General features: G+C 38.5%; 1 protein-coding gene across 1 annotated transcript in view; it reads left to right on the plus strand.

The window, feature by feature from the left end:
- Window positions 1–19,787, plus strand: part of ANTXR2 (ANTXR cell adhesion molecule 2) — a 153,340-nt gene that overhangs the window by 61,142 nt on the left and 72,411 nt on the right. The window contains exons 9-11 of the mRNA XM_075204559.1: window positions 3,777–3,837; window positions 9,013–9,108; window positions 10,887–10,956. Coding sequence (XP_075060660.1) covers window positions 3,777–3,837; window positions 9,013–9,108; window positions 10,887–10,956 — 227 coding nt within the window. The remainder of the gene's footprint in view (window positions 1–3,776; window positions 3,838–9,012; window positions 9,109–10,886; window positions 10,957–19,787) is intronic.

Here is a 19,787-nt window from a genome sequence, read left to right on the forward strand (position 1 = left end):
GAATAAAGCTTTTATTTAAATGGCTGAGTTATTATGTATTCACTATCTGATTTATTTTGCGTCATCCTGGACATACTGACCTTATCAATGACAAGAATAGTATTTTATGGGGGGGGGGGAGTAGGGGTTATTTTTACAAAAAGATGTTAAAATACCATGTTAGGGTCATTTACACAAAATGCATATGTTACAAATCCAAACCTAAGAACCTATATGTAACAACAACACATTTACACTATTATCCTATCCTAAAACCATTTACAACTCACTAACAGTGTCTGCAAGGGGTGTCAGAAATAAGAATCAAAAGATTTATTTGTTTCTGTATTGCCAGATTTTGGCATTGAGCAGTGTCCACCTTCAAAAGCAACAATTGTTTCCTGGGAAAGGATGGGAATGGGTTGCAGCAGGACACCTACAATGCACCCTGCCTGAATTGTCTGCGATAATAAACTATTACACTCCAACAGTAATTTTAATTCATTAAGAAAAGTAGACATTAATTAGTCATTTCATGAAAATTGTTAAAAGTAGCAAGCTCCAAGAAGTCATCCACTATCTGCACACAGAATTCTTGTTGACAATGCTCCCTAGGGATTGTGTATATTAAGGAAGGCACTGAGGTACTATATTTTGGGACAAGGTCCACAGTTGCAATAAAACATAGTGCCTAAGTATTTTCTTTAATAAAAACACTCCCTGGGGAGGATTGATCTACATGAACTTTGCGTGCAGTTCGTGGAATTCCTCTTCAGTGCTGTATGTGAACTCTGGAGGGGGATCATCTCTTTACTAGCTCCAGATCAGAACAATGTGTTTGATCCTGCAGTTTAAAGGTGTCCACTGTGTCTGATTCACACAAAATAGCAAGCTCTCAGTGTATACACGTGGAACCAGATCAAAAGCTCCAGACAGTCTAATGAAAAGTGCACCTTATGTCTGTAGAAATGGCAGTAGCACATTTTACAATTTTCATTATTTTCTATAGCCATTCACCTATCTATCTATATATATATATATATATATATACACAGTGGTGGGATTCAAATAAATTAACAACCGGTTCTCTGCCCTAATGACCATTTAAAGTATGCAAAAATATATACCGAAAGGTATTCTAATATTGCACTTAGGGGCTGATTCATTAAGGGGAGTTAAGTAAAAAAAATAGAGTAAGTAGTCTACTGGACAAAACCATGTAACAATGCAAGGGGTGCAAATTAGTTTTGTATTTTGTACGTAAGTTAAATACTGCCTGTTTTTCCTGTAGCAGACAAATATCAACTTTAAATGTCAGTATACAAATAAGCTATCAAGTGTTTGTGCACATGCCTAGTTCTCTAAGTCTATAATACGACAGGTGATGAATCACATGCATTCGTGGTACTTAAAGCACCTTCTGCAAAACCTCTATACATTAGGGGCCTGATTCATTAAGGATAGTAAAGCAAAAATATTGAGTAACTTTGTACATTGGCAAAACCATGTTGCATTGGAGGGGGTGGTAAATTTAAAATTTGGGGACAGATTTATAATTGGGATAGAGCATGTCCTAAATCAACTTCAAATGTCAGTGTAAAAATAAAGCTATCAAGTATTTGTGTGCTACATGAAAAAACAGCCAATATTAAACATATGTGCAAAATAATAAACTAATTTGCACCCCTTGCATTGTACATGGTTTGTCCGGGAAAAAACTGACTATTTTTTTGCCTTACTTTCCTTAATGAATTAGGCACTAAGTGTGTTAGATAATGTAAATACTGGTATTTTTTTTCCATTTACTAATACCTAGTGGCATCTGCCTAGGGGCAGCATGGTGGCACCATGGTTAGCATTGCTATCATAGTTCTGGGGTCATGGATTTGTTTGTGAATGATAGGCTAATTGGATTCTGACAAAATCAAACTTAGTGTGTGGTAGGAATTATATATTGTAAACTCCACAGAGGCAGAGACTGATGTCTATGATTAAATATTATCTATGAAGTGTTTGCACATGTGGTTGCTATATCAATATCTATTAATAAATACATATTAGTGTTTGACTAACTTGCAAACAAGAGAATGTTTAGTGACCAGTGCAATCTATCAACCTGTAAATAGCAGTACATACCTTTATATATCATTCACTACACCCATTCCTCATTTGATTTTATAGGCGTCACATAAGTGTCATGTCAATGAACATATTAGAATATATTTTTTAATCTCTAAATAGATGTTCTAAATTCATAAATTCATAATGTACATGGAACTTTGGGTGCTCTGAAATGCAGTCATATTATTTTCCTATGAAATAAATGATCAATATATTATTCTTTTCTATTCTAAGTTTTATGTGTGTGGTAGAATAAAAGGTGTAAGTTAGCTTATATATGGAGCCCTGATGGTAAGCTTTAGTGGCAATCGTCTGTAACAGGACAGTCAGTGTTATTTAATGCTCTGCTCAATTATTACATTACTCACTCAATATTACTGTACTCTTTTGTAGTAAACTGTGTAATAAGCATCTATAATAATGGCATATAATCAATGCCTTTCTGGCACTGCTGACGTACCGCCAGAATGAGAGTACATCCTTCATTCTGTAGCTGTTTTGTGTTCATTCCCTATTGTGGCAGCCAGTTCCAGAGCATGTAGCAATGCATCACCATTCTCATAGACCCTGATAAAGAGCTCAAATAAAACATAAACGTGTTTCATTTTTATGGAACCATTTTTTGTAAGTCGAGTTTTAGTAGCACTTAGCACATACAGGAAGATATTTAGTTGCTTGCTTCATCTGCAAACTGTTTATCTCTTTTATTGTCATGATACCTCTATTTAACATCGTTTCACATCCACTTTGAAAATATCCCTGTATTTAGATATGGCTATGCAGGTGTGTAAAAGCTATTTTCGTGGTGCACTGAAATACAATATCTTTCAAATGGAGCATTCATGAATGTTTGTTTTAATGCATTACCATACAATGCATAGTTGGTTCTTCGCTGCATTATACTGGAGGCTGAGTTATGGTTAGGAAGCAATAGAGCAGAAAGCTCTTTGTCATAAACAGTAGCACATTAAATATGGCATAGAGTACTTCACTTGTTCAGTGACTTCAACACTTTGGGATACTGTAACACAAATGATAAACATTTCACTGTACACAAAAACTGTAATATTGTAATTTGAACACTGAATCATGAAAATAGACATAATCAAAATAAAAAAATAGCAAATAATTATATATATTCAAAGAATGATACTCATATATACTTTAATGCTTAAGACCACCTTCATATCCCCCTTCTGCAGCCTGTCAAAAATTGCATGATGCAAAAATACTGATCACATATTTTGCCAATAATTGTTTACATTGTTCACTTTCCAAAAGTCTAAAAGAGTAATTAACATATGTGAAAAAACACCTATTGATAATAGCTAGAGATCCCTAATGTTACAATTTCCAGTGTTTCCAATAAAGAGTATATATTCTCATACAAAGGAGCTGCTTTTCACTTTTTAAAAACAATTATTTATCTTTACTTCAATTTAATAAAAAGAAAACTGTTTTACATTTGAAATGCTTTACTCAAAATCAAATGAAGCCCAATTCCTTAATTGAGGGAGACATAAGGAAGAGAGGTTGAATTGGGCATGGTCGTGAGTCAAATCTGTTTCACTTGTAGTAGTTGTATTTAACTTTTTTGTACATACCGTGTATTATATGTATAAATAGACATGGGCTTAATTGTAATGCTAAAACAATCACATTTATATTTTCTGCAGATATTAGAGAAGTCGTGTACAGAAATTTTGTATGTGGATCCGTCATCTGTCTGTGTTGGTGGTAAGAATATTGATGTTTATTTTACCTTTTACTGGCTGCAGGGTATAGTAACTTGTTTTAGTTTTATACTACTAGATACTATATTGTGCTATCATCACATAAAGTAAAACTTCCCTGCTCTGGCTATTCTGTCTTACAGCCAAATAAATATTCATGCAAAGATATTTTTTATGGAAAGGATGTTGATCTGAAAAAAATAAATAAAAGTGATTGAAGATAACTACATTAAACATATTCAATGCAGAAAAAATGTTACATATTTATTTATTTTTAATATTACTCTGGCCTCTGCTGATTTTTTTCCTACACTACAGTTACCAGTTTTAATATTGCTCTGCACAGCACCATCTCCATTTTTATCGTAGTTTATTGACAGTTCAGCTGCTGACAACATTGTAATCGGTGTGCTAGGTTAGACTAAAAAAATGAAACATTTCTGTGTTACATGTTCATAAAAGGAAACACAATGCAGTACAAGATATAAAAATGATCAAAAGAGCATTAAAAAGTAAAGCAGCTGGGAAGGTGGCAAGTGCGAAGTTAGCTCTATAGTGAGCCATAAACATTATATCAGCCATTTCTTAGCAATAGCAATGACCATATCACTATATCTTGCTTGTACAAGATTTTATTGGTTAGTATGGATTCAATGTTATCTTTATTATTGTATTTTATAGCAATAAATATTATAATAATAATAATAATAATAATAATAATCATTATCAACATCATTTATATTTTTATAATAGATAAAATGATTAATTCACAGTGGTGGTGGGGGTTGATGTATTTTTTTATTAAAAACTGTGTTCAAAATGTCTAAATATGTTGTTAACTTTTTAGTGTATTTTGATTACAAAAAGCAACATACAAAAGGAAGCATTAAATCAGCAGAAGTACAGGAACAACTAACAAGTGCACCCAGTTTCATTCTCCTTGGCTCTGTTGGTATTAAAAAGAGATAAGATATATCATACTTTGGGGCAGATTCAGTTCCACACGTTGTTCTCTGCAAGCAAAAATCTGCGTTAAAATTACCGTAGTAACGGTAATAATGTGCAGCCAGCATTGTTCTAAAGAAGAACACGGGGAATTGAATCTGCCCCAACGTTGTTAGCAAGCAAATCTCTTAAGGGATCAACACTCAATACAATTTCACCATTCAAGCCAAGCACATCTTAGAACCATATAAATCCTAAAATTAGCATACATATCCCTACCAGCCCCACTATGTATCTTCAAAATAAACAATGGTGGAAGAGGCAGGCAACATTAGGAAACATTGGGGCTTATGCAGAGTGGGATGTACACCAGCTGTGTAGCATATGTTGTGTGAAATTGCTTGGGACATGCCCAGAAAGTTGGCACACCCTTATGGTCTTATGCAGACTTGCGCAATCCCAGTACATGCTCCTGGAGAGCTGGAACTGGGGAGTGAAGGGCCATTCTAATTGCTGAGTACAGTAAAGGCGTGATTACACAAATGCGACTCATGTAGACCCGCAGAATCACCGATAATGCCTGTTAGAGGGCATGGTAATGATGGCTTTCTGTAAACCAGGAGCATATGCTGTTGATACAGAAGTGGACGCATCTTGAAATGTATATAGCTCTGCATTTGGGCAGAAATTTGCTATTTCTTCATGCTTTATATTAGAGTAACTTACTCTCATTTTGCGGCCAACTCTACATTATTCCCGTCAGGGCCGTAACTAGGGCTGTGCTACATGGGCGACCGCCCAGGGCGCAATGCTGAAGGGGGGAGCAATTAAGGAATATTTTAGGTTCATTTGGTAAAATTGATGGCTAGGGGGGCCGCATTTGTCTTTCTCGCCCCAGGCGCTAGAATTCTAAGTTACGGCTCTGATTCCCGTAAAGGACATGTATATAGCGCTTATGATTGCTTAAACCTCGCATGTATGAATGCAGATTTCACTATCACATATAGAATATGAAATTGAGCATGCATGTGTAAATGTTACAATGTAACATTAATTCAAATATTTAAAACATATTGAAAATATTATTTAAACCAGTGGTTCCCAAACTTTTGCAGTTCGCGGCACCCTTAGAGTCTCCAAATTTTTTCAAGGCACCCCTCCAAAATAATTATTGAGCAGTCCTGTTTTAGAAGTAGTTGGGTCAAAAAATTGTAATAAGTATTTAGGTCAGGACAGAAATACTTATTTAGTTGTATGCAAAGATGCCCCCTCTGCATCCAGACACACTGCCCCCTCTGCATCCAGACACACTGCCCTCTCTCACACTGCCCCCTCTGCCCTCTGTCTCGCTGTCCCCTCTCCTCTGCCCTCTCTCACAATGTCCCCCTCCTCTGCCTTCTCACACGCTGTCCCCTCCTCTGCCCTCTCACGCTGTGTCCCCCTCCTCTGCCCCACTGTGCCCCTCATCTGCCCGACTCCTCTGCTCTCTGTCCCCCTTCTCTGCCCCGCTGTCCCCATCCTCTGCTCTCTGTCACCAACCTCTGTCCCGCTGCCACCATCCTCTGCTCTCCTCCTCTGCCCGGCTATCACCATCCTCTGTTCTCCTCCTCTGTCCCGCTGTCACCATCCTCTGTCACCAACCTGTGTCCCGCTGTCACCATCCTCTGCCCCGCTGTCACCATCCTCTGCTCTCCTCCTCTGTCCCGCTGTCACCATCCTCTGTCACCAACCTCTGTCCCGCTGTCACCATCCTCTGCCCCGCTGTCACCATCCTCTGCTCTCCTCCTCTGCCCCGCTGTCACCATCCTCTGCTCTCCTCCTCTGTCCCACTGTCACCATCCTCCGCTCTCCTCCTCTGTCCCACTGTCACCATCCTCTGTCACCATCCTCTGTCCCGCTGTCCCCCTCCTCTGTCCCACTGTCACCATCCTCTGTCACCATCCTCTGTCCCGCTGTCCCCTCCTCTGTCCCGCTGTCCCCATCCTCTGTCACCAACCTCTGTCCCGCTGTCACCATCCTCTGCTCTCCTCCTCTGTCCCGCTGTCACCATCCTCTGTCCCCCTCTCACCATCCTCTGCTCTCATCCTCTGTCCCGCTGTCACCATCCTCTGTCCCCCTCCTCTGTCCTGCTGTCACCATCCTGTCACCAACCTCTGTCCCGCTGTCACCATCCTCTGCTCTCCTCCTGTGTCCCGCTGTCACCATCCTGTCACCAACCTCTGTCCCGCTGTCACCATCCTCTGCTCTCCTCTGTCCCCCTCTTCTGTCCCGCTGTCACCATCCTGTCACCAACCTCTGTCCCGCTGTCACCATCCTCTACCCCGCTGTCGCCAACCTCTGTCCCGCTGTCACCATCCTCTGCTCTCCTCTGTCCCGCTGTCACCATCCTCTGCTCTCCTCCTCTGTCCCGCTGTCACCATCCTCTGTCCCGCTGTCACCATCCTCTTTCCCCCTCCTCTGCCACGATCCCTCTCACTCTGCCCCTCGCCAGGCGCCAGCCATAAAAACAAAACAAAACACAGAAACTTACCAATCCGTCGGGCGCCGGGACCCAGCAGCCTCCTCTCTCCTGCAGCTTGTTACTGACGTCGATATTCAGTGACAGCTGCAGGAGAGAGGAGGCTGCTGGGTCCCGGCGCCAGACGGATTGGTAAGTTTCTGTGTTTTTTGTTTTTTTTTTATGTCTGGCCCGCGGCACCTCAGTGACAGCGCCGCGGCACCCCTGGGAGCCGCGGCGCACAGTTTGGGAACCGCCGATTTAACCAATAAAAAAACAATTATATTAAATTATATTGCTGATTCATTTGGGATTAATCTATAAACATCTTTTCCCCTATTATATACTAAAATAAATAGTGTAATGCAGTAGATTTAATAATCAAATTAAGGAGTTGTAGGAGAGGAGATTGCTAATGAACCCTGGAAATGATCTCAATGCAAAGAATTGAATATAAAGGTTCCTTGAATGAATATATGTGCGTATATGGTTGTCATAAAATATAGTAACCTATAGTAATATTATCAGTAAAAAGCATAACATTATAATCCACAATATGAATATATTATAGTAGCATGAACAATATTAACTAACTAACTGCCCATACAATGAATAACAGAAGATAAATATTTTAGTTGAGCAATTAACCAGTATGTCTTTATTGAGGAACGATTTATTTAATATATAGAATATATACTCCATCTGCAAGTGATAGAATCATAGAAAATATAGGTGGTCTTGAAAATGCTGTGTACCATTGTTATTGATATTAACTGTTGGACTGGCAGTGTTAAATACTTTTATTGCAATGTTACCTTCTACATGTATCAAAAAAGTGTACATGTTACAGATAGATAGATATATATATAGATAGATAGATATAGATTCAGATTCATAGTGTTTTTGTATCTATCTGTCATATCAAACAAATCTATCTCTAAGGCTAACACTAACAAACATAAGAGAAAGTGAAAAGAGCATTTTTTCCCCATGACACTGGCCTTAATCGGTTACAAATGTTGAAATATAAACATAATTTTTGAGACTTGCCAAGTTGCCAAATTTTCTGCAATTTTGGTAATGTCTTATATTCCATAAGCATAACATAATGAAATCCATGTAATTATTGCTGAATTTTTGATGGTTGAGTATCTTTCTAGTGAAATAGGATGACTGCTTTTGTCACAATTAATAGAAATTGTTGGAGCATTGATGTTTGGTCTTGAAAAGTGGATGGATATGAAAAAACATGAGAATGCAAAGCATATTATATATAGTAAACTGACCTTCAAAATTTTGAATATGTTTTGAAATTCCACAAGCTAATAGACATCGGCCGCTGTTTGCTGTTCAGAGGCTTGTAGGGCAGGCCTGTCCAACCTGTGGCCCTCCAGGTATTGTGAAACTACAAGCTTCAGCATGCTTTGCCAGTGGACAACCAGTTGATAGCTGGAAGGGCATACTGGTACTTGTAGTTTCACAACACCTGGAGGGCCGCAGGTTGGACAGGCCTGTTGTAGGGCATGTCCAAACTCCCAAACCATATTCAGTCTAAAATTTGAGGGTAATTTAACATGTGTGGACAGTGTGATTCCAAGAGAGCATGTTGCAGAGTTCAGCTTATTTCATAAAGGTCCTATATCTGTACATTTTATACACGCAACTAAAAATTCAAAATACATATACATATTTTTTGGTACGAATAAAAATCAATGAACCATATCTTTCCTTTTCTAGATGAGTTTCAAGTTGTCTTGAGAGGCAATGGATTTTTATTTGGACAAAATATAGATGCTGTCGTGTGTACTTACCATGTGAATAAGACAACAATACGTAAGTATTCAGAAATGTCAGTGTAAAAATTTGCACTCTTTTATACTCACTGTGTAAAATAATATTAGGTTCAAATGTACTCTTATTTTGCCTTAGCAATCTAGCATTGGATGCCTTTAGAGTAAATGAATTAGTGTGAATTGCTTTACAATGCTTTTATTAAATGAACAAATGTCAGCTCAAACAGATGTCTTAGTTCTCTTTGTCCAAAAATATGTGACCCACGCCTCCTCTGTTATTATAATTATTTCGAAATGGAGTTAAACGCACATGTAATGGATTATGTATAATCTTAATAAAAAAGCATATCAGTGAACATTAAGCAATTCAACTAAGGGGCAACCAAGTGAGTTAGGGGTAAAGAAGGCTTCAGTTCTTTGGGTGGCTCTGGTTTCATCAAAGATAAACCTATAAAGGGAGATATTTTCGCTGTGCAGATATATCATAAGCAAATGTAAGTGGAGTTTTATAGTTTTGCAATGAAGGTGGTAGGAGAAGTAACGGTATGGCATACCACCTTATATCAGCCCACTTCTACCACTGATAAGCAGTATAAACAACTCTGGGTAGTTGTTATAAGCAGGACTGCACAAGGTCATCACCTGTGTTTAGAGAAAAGACTATTCCACCTGTAACTAGAATAATAAGTGGCATATATTATAGTTGGTTGCTACAGTAAATATAAATTGTTTAGCAGGACACAAGTGGCTAAAGTAGGCAGATCAAATGAACTAAAATTGTAATAAAAAAGAGTTTATATGATTTCTTTATTTACAAATTACTTAAATTAGATTAGATAATATATAAAAGCTTTTTGTAACCTATTTTGTAAGCTGGAAACCTCAGCTGATATGCCTCAATTCAGTTCATAGAGACAGCAGTAAAAACTCTCACAATCTCCCCCCTAAACTTTTTGTCATGTTGCATCTCTCTGCATATCATTAATACATAGGCCTTGTACGCCGCAACACTAATTTAAAGCCGTTAAAGCTTATTAAATTCACTTTGACGTTAATAGTCCAAAGTATAATGTAAGTGAAATGACCTAAACACGCACATTATCTCATATGCAATGGTTTTGCTTTGCTTCCATTGTGGTGTTGCTTGTAGCATGTTAACACTATGTAAAATATAATGGAGTTCTATGGAAATGCTCAATAAGTACATAGTGGGAGAATTAGATTTCCATGTAGGTTTTCAAACTCTGAACATGAAATGACATAAGATAACTATGCCTGTCTGTATTCAGAGTCGTATTATGCTTAGGAGCATGTGAACTATAAATATAACTGACCTAACGGATGTGCATTTCAGCTCCTGCATTGCAAGTGTGGAACTTGCACTTAATTTCTGTAGGCACAGAATATATGCCACTGAAACACGCAAATCCGCTGTAACTGTATCCCAAAATATGTGCACAGCTAAGTAGGGCATGTTTAACTTGCAACGTTATGCTTACAGTACTGCACTTGTACATGATTCTCCATGGTCTGCTTCTCGAAGTTCGAGGGGCTGCACTTGTCAGATACATACAGCTCAGAATACTGGAGCAAGATGTAGACAAGCCCATGGCAACAAAATTTATGTGACGCGCAAGATTACAAGGCACATTTGCACTTATTTCCGACTCTGAATCAGGCCCATAGTACATTATGTTATACTGAAGTTGTGAGACACACTAATTAACGCTCTCTGAGGTCAAAGTAGTTGACTTTATTAACTTTATCTGGCAGTAATGTTTCAATATAATCTTTGATAATCTACTTTCATTTGTGCAGACGTAAAACCACTAACAGTGGAGGCGCAATATATGCTTTGCCCAATCACATCACTTCATGAAGTTGGAGAGTAAGTATTTTTTACTAAATGCTTCACCATAAAGAAAGATATGATTACCGGCAGATGTGTTCATGTAGATCAGTGGTTTTCAAATTGTGACATTTTGCCTTATATAGATACATATACATTGGTTAAAAAAGGAAAGAAATCTGGGAAATAACAGTGTTATACATTAGCTAAAAATAAATATATAAGCAATTAGATATATGTATATTTATTTTCCATGTGTTTATAGCCCATGTGTTTAAGCTCTAGTATTTGTACACACCTCAGTGAATGCAGTGTTTATTGATGAAGACAATGCTTGGTTCTAGATGTAAATGAGTTTGTGATTAAATTAGTGTGCTATATGCTATACATGAAGAGTAACTTGCAACATTTATTGCAATCTTTAATGTATATTGTGGCTAATCTATTAAGATGATTTAAACCTGATACACTGGTGATCATTTATGATTAAGAGGTGCAGAAAAAAAGCAGTTTTTATCTCTGTCACGCCTGCATGTTCCTGGCTCTCTGCCTTCTCTTGTATCTCTGTGGGTTTTGCAGGCACGAACATTCTTGGGTTCAGGGTTGCTTTGCAAAATGGACAGACCAGGTTTTATTATTAATATTAATTATTAACACAATTATTAACATTATCATTAACTTTATTATTACCAACCATTATTATTAGATTTTATTAGTATAAACAACATATTAGCACTTTGCAGAGAATTTGTAATCAATGACATCAGTTCCTGCTAGAAAATCTAAATTCACTAATACACAAATACACACTGATCATGCCCTTGTCTGACAGCACTCTGAGTCATTGTAAATATCTGTAATTTAGTAACATAGGCACACGTGTGCACCAGTGCACAGCGCTACAGTGCAAAATCAAGATTTTGGGGAATTCTATCAAGGTGTGTTTTCTCAAAATCGTTGGTTTTCTGCAGGTTTTTGGTGGTATTCAAAACCACAGATGAAAATGTGATTTTCAAAAGTGTCACATTACAAATCACTATCCCATCTTTTAGACATGAAAAAAATACAAAGAGTGAGATGTTACAAGTAGTGGTATTCAACTCAGCGAGCAACTGCCAAAAAACGCCTAAAAATAGATGTGGTTAGATCTCGCAAGGGCAGCATGGTGGCGTAGTGGTTAGCACCTCTGCCTCACAGCACTGGGGTCATGAGTTCAATTCCCAACCATGGCCTTATCTGTGTGGAGTTTGTATGTTCTCCCTGTGTTTGCGTGGGTTTCCTCCGGGTCCTCCGGATTCCTCCCACACTCCAAAAATATACTGGTAGGTTAATTGGCTGCTAACAAATTGACCCTAGTCTGTGTGTCTGTGCGTATGTTAGGGAATTTAGACTGTAAGCCCCAATGGGTCAGGGACTGATGTGAGTGAGTACAGAGAGTACAACGCTGTGGAATTAGTGGCGCTATATAAATAAATGGTGACGATGATGATGATGATGTGGTTCTGTTAGGCGAGATTACTAAAACAGCATGCTGTTTGAGTTATCTTGCCATACTTAACATAAGAGGAGGCACCATTAATGTATGAATTAAGTGTATGCTGGCACTTGTAGTGCTATAATTGTGCAGTATAAATGGTGCCCCCATCATAATTAATTATTGCCCTCATTAGCAGTCAAGTAATATTACCCACTTAATTTCATTATAGAAATAATATTGCCTCCTTAATTTCATTATAAATTAATAAAAAAGGTAAAGATTAAAAAGACAAATAAAATCCTAAGTGACCAATATCAATATCAAAATAACAGAAGGGGACACTGCTATTACCCCAAAGATGTCATCTTACTTTTAAAATAAATAGAAATAATATGAGGAAATAATAGACAGAAGCTCTGCCACTATCCCAAAGGAGACTTTAGATTCAGGTGGCTTTATTTATATTGTTTCTTCATTTTAAATGATTGTCCAGTTTATTTAGGGTTATTATTTTGGATCTGTATCCTATCTTTCTTGTAAGATCAATTCATATTTATTGTTTCCTACAATGTGACTGGACCATGTCCCTCATTTTGATTTGGAGTTACTTAGTATTAACAGTATTCTATTCCTGGCGCTTTCCTATATTTTGACTATTCTTGTTTTTAATGATTGCTCAGAGGGTACGTCTATCACTATTTCTCAACTTGAGTCTGTTTGTACATAATAGGCATACAAAATGTGCCTGGTCTACGGTGGGGGGCAGGAATTAAGCTTCTTAATCAATATTATAAGTGAGAATAATAACTGTTATTCTGTTTTTGTATATAGACCTATAATGTAGGCAGTGGTCTGAGCTGAGTTTCATCTTTGCACTTCATGTGCAAGGGAAAAACAGCACACAAGGTATTATGGGTGTAGACCAGGGTTTCCCAAACCCAGTCCTCAGGGCTCCCTAACAGTGCAGGTTTTCCGGATCACATGTGACATAATTAGGACCACCTGTGGATCTGTTACAATGTGTCAGTCAGTAATGAATGCACCTGTGCTCCAGCAAGGAGTTATGGAAAACCTGCACTAGGGAGCCCTGAGGACTGGGTTTGGGAAACCCTGGTGTAGACAATTACTTGGTCAAACAGTGAACTTTATGCACTGTGAGCTGTGGTTGCGTTCATTGAGTTTAACAATGGTAGAAAATATTGTTGACCCCATGAGTATATATTGTTAACCCTGGCACAATTACTTTGGCAATCTTCCAAACATAAACTAATACATCAAACAACACACTATTCATGAACACCCCACTGAGCTTTAAGCCTCCCAAAAATAGTAATAGTAGTAATAATGATTGTACTTATCATCATGCTGTTTAGGAGACAGGCAATCAAACTTGTGAAAGTCAGAAAACGAATGTAGAATCAAGGGTATTCCTATATAAAAGAGGGACTTAAGTGTTTATAGTATCAAGAAACAATGAAATACAGATCAGTTCAGGAAAAGAGTGCCAAAACAATTAAAGAAATCTTCAAGGGAAATCTTTCAAATCTTCAAATCCAAATTGCATAGTCGTAATATCATGGGGTTTGCGTATGGTGACTGGTGGTGGTTTGAAATAACAGGAACAATTAGGAAAAATGCTTAGCTGTGTTGAGGTTATTACTGTTATGCCTTCCGAATTCCTGGCGAGATCTGATTAAAGAGTTCAAGATAAAAACTAGAAATGACTGTCATGCAAGATAACTAATGTTTAGTATGTTTGCTTAATTAACTCTTGGCTAAGGGTTGAAACACATTAAGTAGCTGGTAGTTAGTGCATGTTGAAAATAAACACATCTGGTCCCGCAACGAGTGAGGGTTCTGTCTGTGTGGGGGACAGATGTGGTGATCATTTACCCTGCTTTCTGCATTTAAATAATTAACGGCACACTAGAGGAGCTGCCTTAAACAGACTGCCTCTTAGCCAGCTAAATGTTCTCAAAGTATTGCATATAGGTTAGTGCAACTTCTTTTTCTGTTTTAATAACTTATATGGCTTTAAGCATATACATATATTGAGGAATATTTCAACATTCAGTCTTTATGAATTTTATTGTGCTAAATACTAAACCTTTCTTCCTGCCGTAAACAGTAATTTGGCAGAATCAATTTAATTATTTTTCTTGAAAATGTAAAAATTGGTGCTACCTTTTTTAGATTTGCTTTTTTAAAGCATAGGGGCTCATGCTGAGTTGGACGTATATGCATGCAAAAAGTAAGCTAATAAAAATCTAACTAAAAATAGCGTGTGTATGCCCATTTGCTGAGTCAGAGGCTTCTTAAGATGCATCCAGCTCTGCACCAGTAACACATACACCAGGTATACTTACACTTGTTTTAAATAAACTTTGAGAAGCTGATTTTAAAATTAATGAGCTTTCCGTGATTTTGGTTAGCTATAATATTGTACTTTAATCAGAAGTGTAGGAGCAGTGCTGAAACTATTCATGGCAGATTGGATGTGTACAGGCAAACTGAAAAGGATTTGTATAAAGGATTGTGAAAATGGAAAAAAAAGAGAAAAATCCATCAGGCACTTACTAAATACTAAATAAACTACCTCTAATATAAATTTGGAAACAGAAAACTAAGTCAGTGGACCACAGACTTTGGGAATAATTATGTAGGAGTAACCATGTTGGCTTAGTAACTCTGAATAATGGGAGCAGCTACATTGGTTTAATATTATACAATGGAATGTAGGAGTTACAAAGAGTTTACCGCAACTTTTGACCTGGTCTTGTCTTTATCATTTATTCCCTGCAATCTCTTACTCCTGATGCATTATATACTTTGGAGGAGTTGGTTATCCTGTCCATACTCTGATATCTTTGGCCTCCATGAAAACACAAATGTCCACAGTAATTTTTAAGGATACATTGTAACTAAAACCCCTTTACTTAGCAGCTCAGGAGGTGCCTTGTTGACACACAATTTCCTTGTGTCTTTCAGCAAACACACTCTCAGAGTCATGGACTGGGGTGCAGGGGGGCATCTGTGGTTGGGAAAGTGAAGTGAAATTATTGTGAGATCATACCTGTTTTGTTTAACGCAAATTCTATATACTTGTATGTATACAAAATGCATGTAAACTTTAAATTATGGGAGATGGTAAATTTGTTTTTTAAATTAATTCTTCTGCCCAAAATTGCATAAATAAAAATAATAAACGTATATGAAGAAAGCATATTAATAAATAAAACATAGAGAATTTTCTAAAGCCCTGTTACTTAGCGACTCAGGAGGTGTCTTGTTGACACGCAATTTCCTTGTGTCTTTCAGCAAGCACACTCTCAGGGCCATGGGCTGGTTGGACTGGGGTGCAGGGGGACATCTGCCACCCCAGGCCGGTTCCATAGTGGGCTACCTTGGGCTTGGTCACTGGGCTACCTGCATTTTTTCTCTTTTAAAATGTACTTAATAGGCTGCCAACTAGCCCCTGCTCACGGTCCTCCCTAAAAGTAACAACAAAACAAAATGAAAAAGTAGCAAAAAACTAAAATAAAAAGTAACAAAAGGAAGAATGAAAACTGCACTAAAACAAGCAGGCTAATTGGAGCAGTAGTTTAATTTCTTGCAAATGACAAGCTGCTGAGTATTGGTTTGTATCAAAGTATTTCATTGTGGCTAGATCCCATGTGGTGTTTTGCCGGCACTAATCAATCAGAACGACTTTCTCATGGTCTGACCTATCAGAGAAAAGCTGCTTTGCATTGATTAGTTACTAACATAGTTCCCTATGTGCTTTTTATTTTTTATTCCTTGTGTATTAAAAGCCTGAAGAAAGAAGAGATGCTTTATGGATTTAGGTGATTCATTGGAGAAAAAGGGCTTGGGGGAGCCAATATTTTTTTTATGTGTCATTACAGGTCCCATCCTGCTTCTACTAACAAAGACAGTATCTATAGCTAGGGATTTAGGTAAATGACAGGTTTATTTGGCACCAGGGCCGCCGAGAGGGGGGGGTACATTTTACACAGGCCCGGGCTTGCCAGGGGGCCCGGGCCGTGCCCTCGCTGCAGAATTTTAAATTTTTCTTTTCTTAAATTTTTTTTTTCATCTTGCGTTTTTATTTTTACATTTTTTTTTTCGCGGGGGGGGGGGATCGGTCCGTCAAGCTCGTTGGTGGGGGAAGCTGCAACAAACAAAAAAATAAATAAATAATCATACTCACGTGACCGCGGCGCCGTGTCCCTCCTTCTTCTCTGCTCTATTCACACTGACTGCCAGGCGTGACGTCATCAAGTCACGCCCGAAAGTCAGTGAGGAGCGCCAGACAAGACCAAGCCAGAAGAAAAAAGAGAAGACAGAAGAGAAGAGAAGAAAAGAAAGAAGCTAACAAAAGGTAAGGAAAGAAACGGAGCGGCAAGGGGAGGAAAACATTAAGGGACAGTACTATAAAGAAGAGGGAGTAAAAAAACGGGGGAGAGAGGCTGAGAGTAAAAAAAAAAGGGGGAGAGAAGCACTGATTAAAAAAAAAGGGGAGAGAAGCACTGATTAAAAAAAAAAGAGGAGAAAAGCACTGATTACAAAAAAAAGGTGAGAGAAGCACAGATAAAAAAAAAGGGGGAGAGAAGCACAAATTAAAATAAAAGGGGAGAGAAGCACAGATTAAAAAAAAAAAAAAAAGGGGAGAAGCACAGAGTGAAAAAGAAAAGGCAGAGAGGCTGAGAGTAAAAAAAAAAAGGAGAGAAGCACTGATTAAAAAAAAAGGGGAGAGAAGCACTGATTAAAAAAAAAAGGGGAGAGAAGCACTGATTAAAAAAAAGGGGAGAGAAGCACTGATTAAAAAAAAAGGGGAGAGAAGCACTGATTAAAAAAAAAGGGGAGAGAAGCACTAATTTAAAAAAAAGGGGAGAGAAGCACTGATTAAAGAAAAAGGGGAGAGAAGCACTGATTAAAAAAAAAGGGGAGAGAAGCACAGATTAAAAAAAGGGAGAGAAGCACAGATTAAAAAAAGGGGGAGAGAAGCACTGATTAAAATAAATGGGGAGAGAAGCACAGATTAAAAAAAAAAGGGGAGAGGCACAGATTAAAAAAAAAAGGAGAGGCACAGAGTGAAAAAGAAAAGGCAGAGAGGCTGAGAGTAAAAAAAAAGGAGAGAAGCACTGATTAAAAAAAAAAGGGGGGAGAGAAGCACTGATTAAAAAAAAAAGGGGAGAGAAGCACTGATTAAAAAAAAAGGGGGAGAGAGGCACAGAGTGAATAAAAAGGGTGGAAAGCAGCATGGAGGGCACAGTGTGAGCATAAGGGGGCACATTGTAGTTGTGATGAAGGGGCACAGTATTGTGTGTGTGATGGCACAGGGGGCTTGTTGCAATGTAGTGTGTGTGAGGTAGGTGGTGGCTAATTAATTGGTGCTATTTTGTTTGTAGGGTAATGGTGAGGCAATTTAATAGTGGGGACTATTAATTTAAGATGGGGTGGTTTGGGGGTTATTGAATATGGGGGTGAGTTTTGGGAGAATGAGGTCTATTTATTAAATGTGACAATGAGTTATTTAATGGCAGTGATGATTGCGGGAAATAGGTATTGCTGTTTGCAGGGAGGGAATAGGTTTATTTATTAAATGTGAATACTATTATTTTAATGTTGGGGCTGGAGGAAGGCCTAATTATTAATCGTGGGTGCTATTGATTTAACGCCGGGGCTGGCTGTAATTTTCTAAATGTAGCCATTTTTTCCCCCAAAAAGGCCCTTCAACATTCCAGGATCCGGACAAGTCGCAACAAAAGAAACCAACTATAAGGGGGGCGCCATGAATTTGTTGTACCGGGGCCCTGAATTCCTTTTGGCATCCCTGTTTGGCACTTCAACAGCTCTGCTCAAGACAAACACTACCTTTTTTAAAAAAATAAAATAAAAAAAGTCATATTTCCTTTAGGCTGTACGGCCTAGTGATCAGGGGCCTCACTTGCCATTGTTATCAATTTATCTTTGTATGTTTAATCTGTGCCTCTTTCATTAAGCAAACATATATTGGTGCTTTATTAGCAATTGATAATATTAAATAACATAACATTTTGCCGTCTTTAAATGTTTCTTCATTACTACATTGTGTTACCAATGCAGTGGCGCATGCAGGGGGGGTTTCTGGGTCTCCAGAAACCCCCGCCCCCTCCGCTAAAAAGTGCCCTGCATATCGGCACTGTAGTATACAGCAGCCACGGCGCTGTCTAAGAAGCGTCCGCGGCGGTGCTGTATTGTATACAGCACCGCCGCGGATGCTTCTTTGACAGCGCCGCGGCTGCTGTATACTACAGTGCAGCCGAAACGGAGCTGCCGCGCATGCGCGGGCGCATGTGCGGCAGGTCTCTAGGAATATTTTTTTTTCGGGGGCGGAGGAAACGCCCCCCAAAAAATCCTCCGTGCGCCCCTGAAATGAACCTTTCTAAAGTATATCTGACCTATATAAAAATACTCCAAGAAAACTCTTTTTTCTTTGCCAAACTGCTTTGATGTTTCTGCTCTGCACACATACTCCTTAAACCTTTCTTTCTGACTACCTCACAGCTATGGAATTTAATCCTTCTTGATATATGTCAAATTACAGTGTGAACTGAAAAACTGTTGCAACTCCCAATCATGACTTTACATATTTGGTCTTCTTATCTCCCTACAAATGTAACATTTTACTGTTTTAATCTTTGGAGTATAATGCTAGAAATGTGCTGGTCACTGCAAATCTACTATTGTTGCTAACCATGTGCTAAAATAACTCTCAAGCCCCCTTACAAACACTGGAGGAACTGCTGCTGTGTCTGGTGGAGGAGGACTCCAGTCTTCACAGCAGACCTAGCTCTGCTGCTCCATGTGGGAAGAAACACAGACCACCTTTACCATGGAGCAGCAGTGTGAAATGTGTAGTGCAGTGCAGCACTCTGACCCCTTCCACACCAGACACCAAAATGGGGGTAAGAGCTGGCTTGGGTAAAGTGGGAAAGCAGCATGAAGTGGGACATACCTACAAACTGTCCCTGCAGGGCTGACTCTGTTGGACTGTTCTCTAAAATCAGGATTATCCCACCAGAATCAAGACATATGTGTTTGCGTGGGTTTCCTTCGGGGGCTCCGGTTTCCTCCCACACTCCAAAAAACATAGTAGTAGGTTAATTGGCTGCTATCAAAATTGACCCTAGTCTCTCTCTGTCTGGCTCTCTGTGTGTGTGTGTGTGTGTGTGTGTGTGTGTGTGTGTATGTTAGGGAATTTAGACTGTAAGCTCCAATGGGGCAGGGACTGATGTGAATGAGTCCTCTGTACAGCGCTGTGTAATCAGTGGCGCTATATAAATAAATGGTGATGATGACAATATGACAAACTGTGCTATTGTCTCCTATCTGTTGTTGCAGCATTGAC

Source organism: Mixophyes fleayi, chromosome 1 (assembly GCF_038048845.1).
Source record: "Mixophyes fleayi isolate aMixFle1 chromosome 1, aMixFle1.hap1, whole genome shotgun sequence".
NCBI classification, from domain to species: Eukaryota; Metazoa; Chordata; class Amphibia; order Anura; family Limnodynastidae; genus Mixophyes; species Mixophyes fleayi.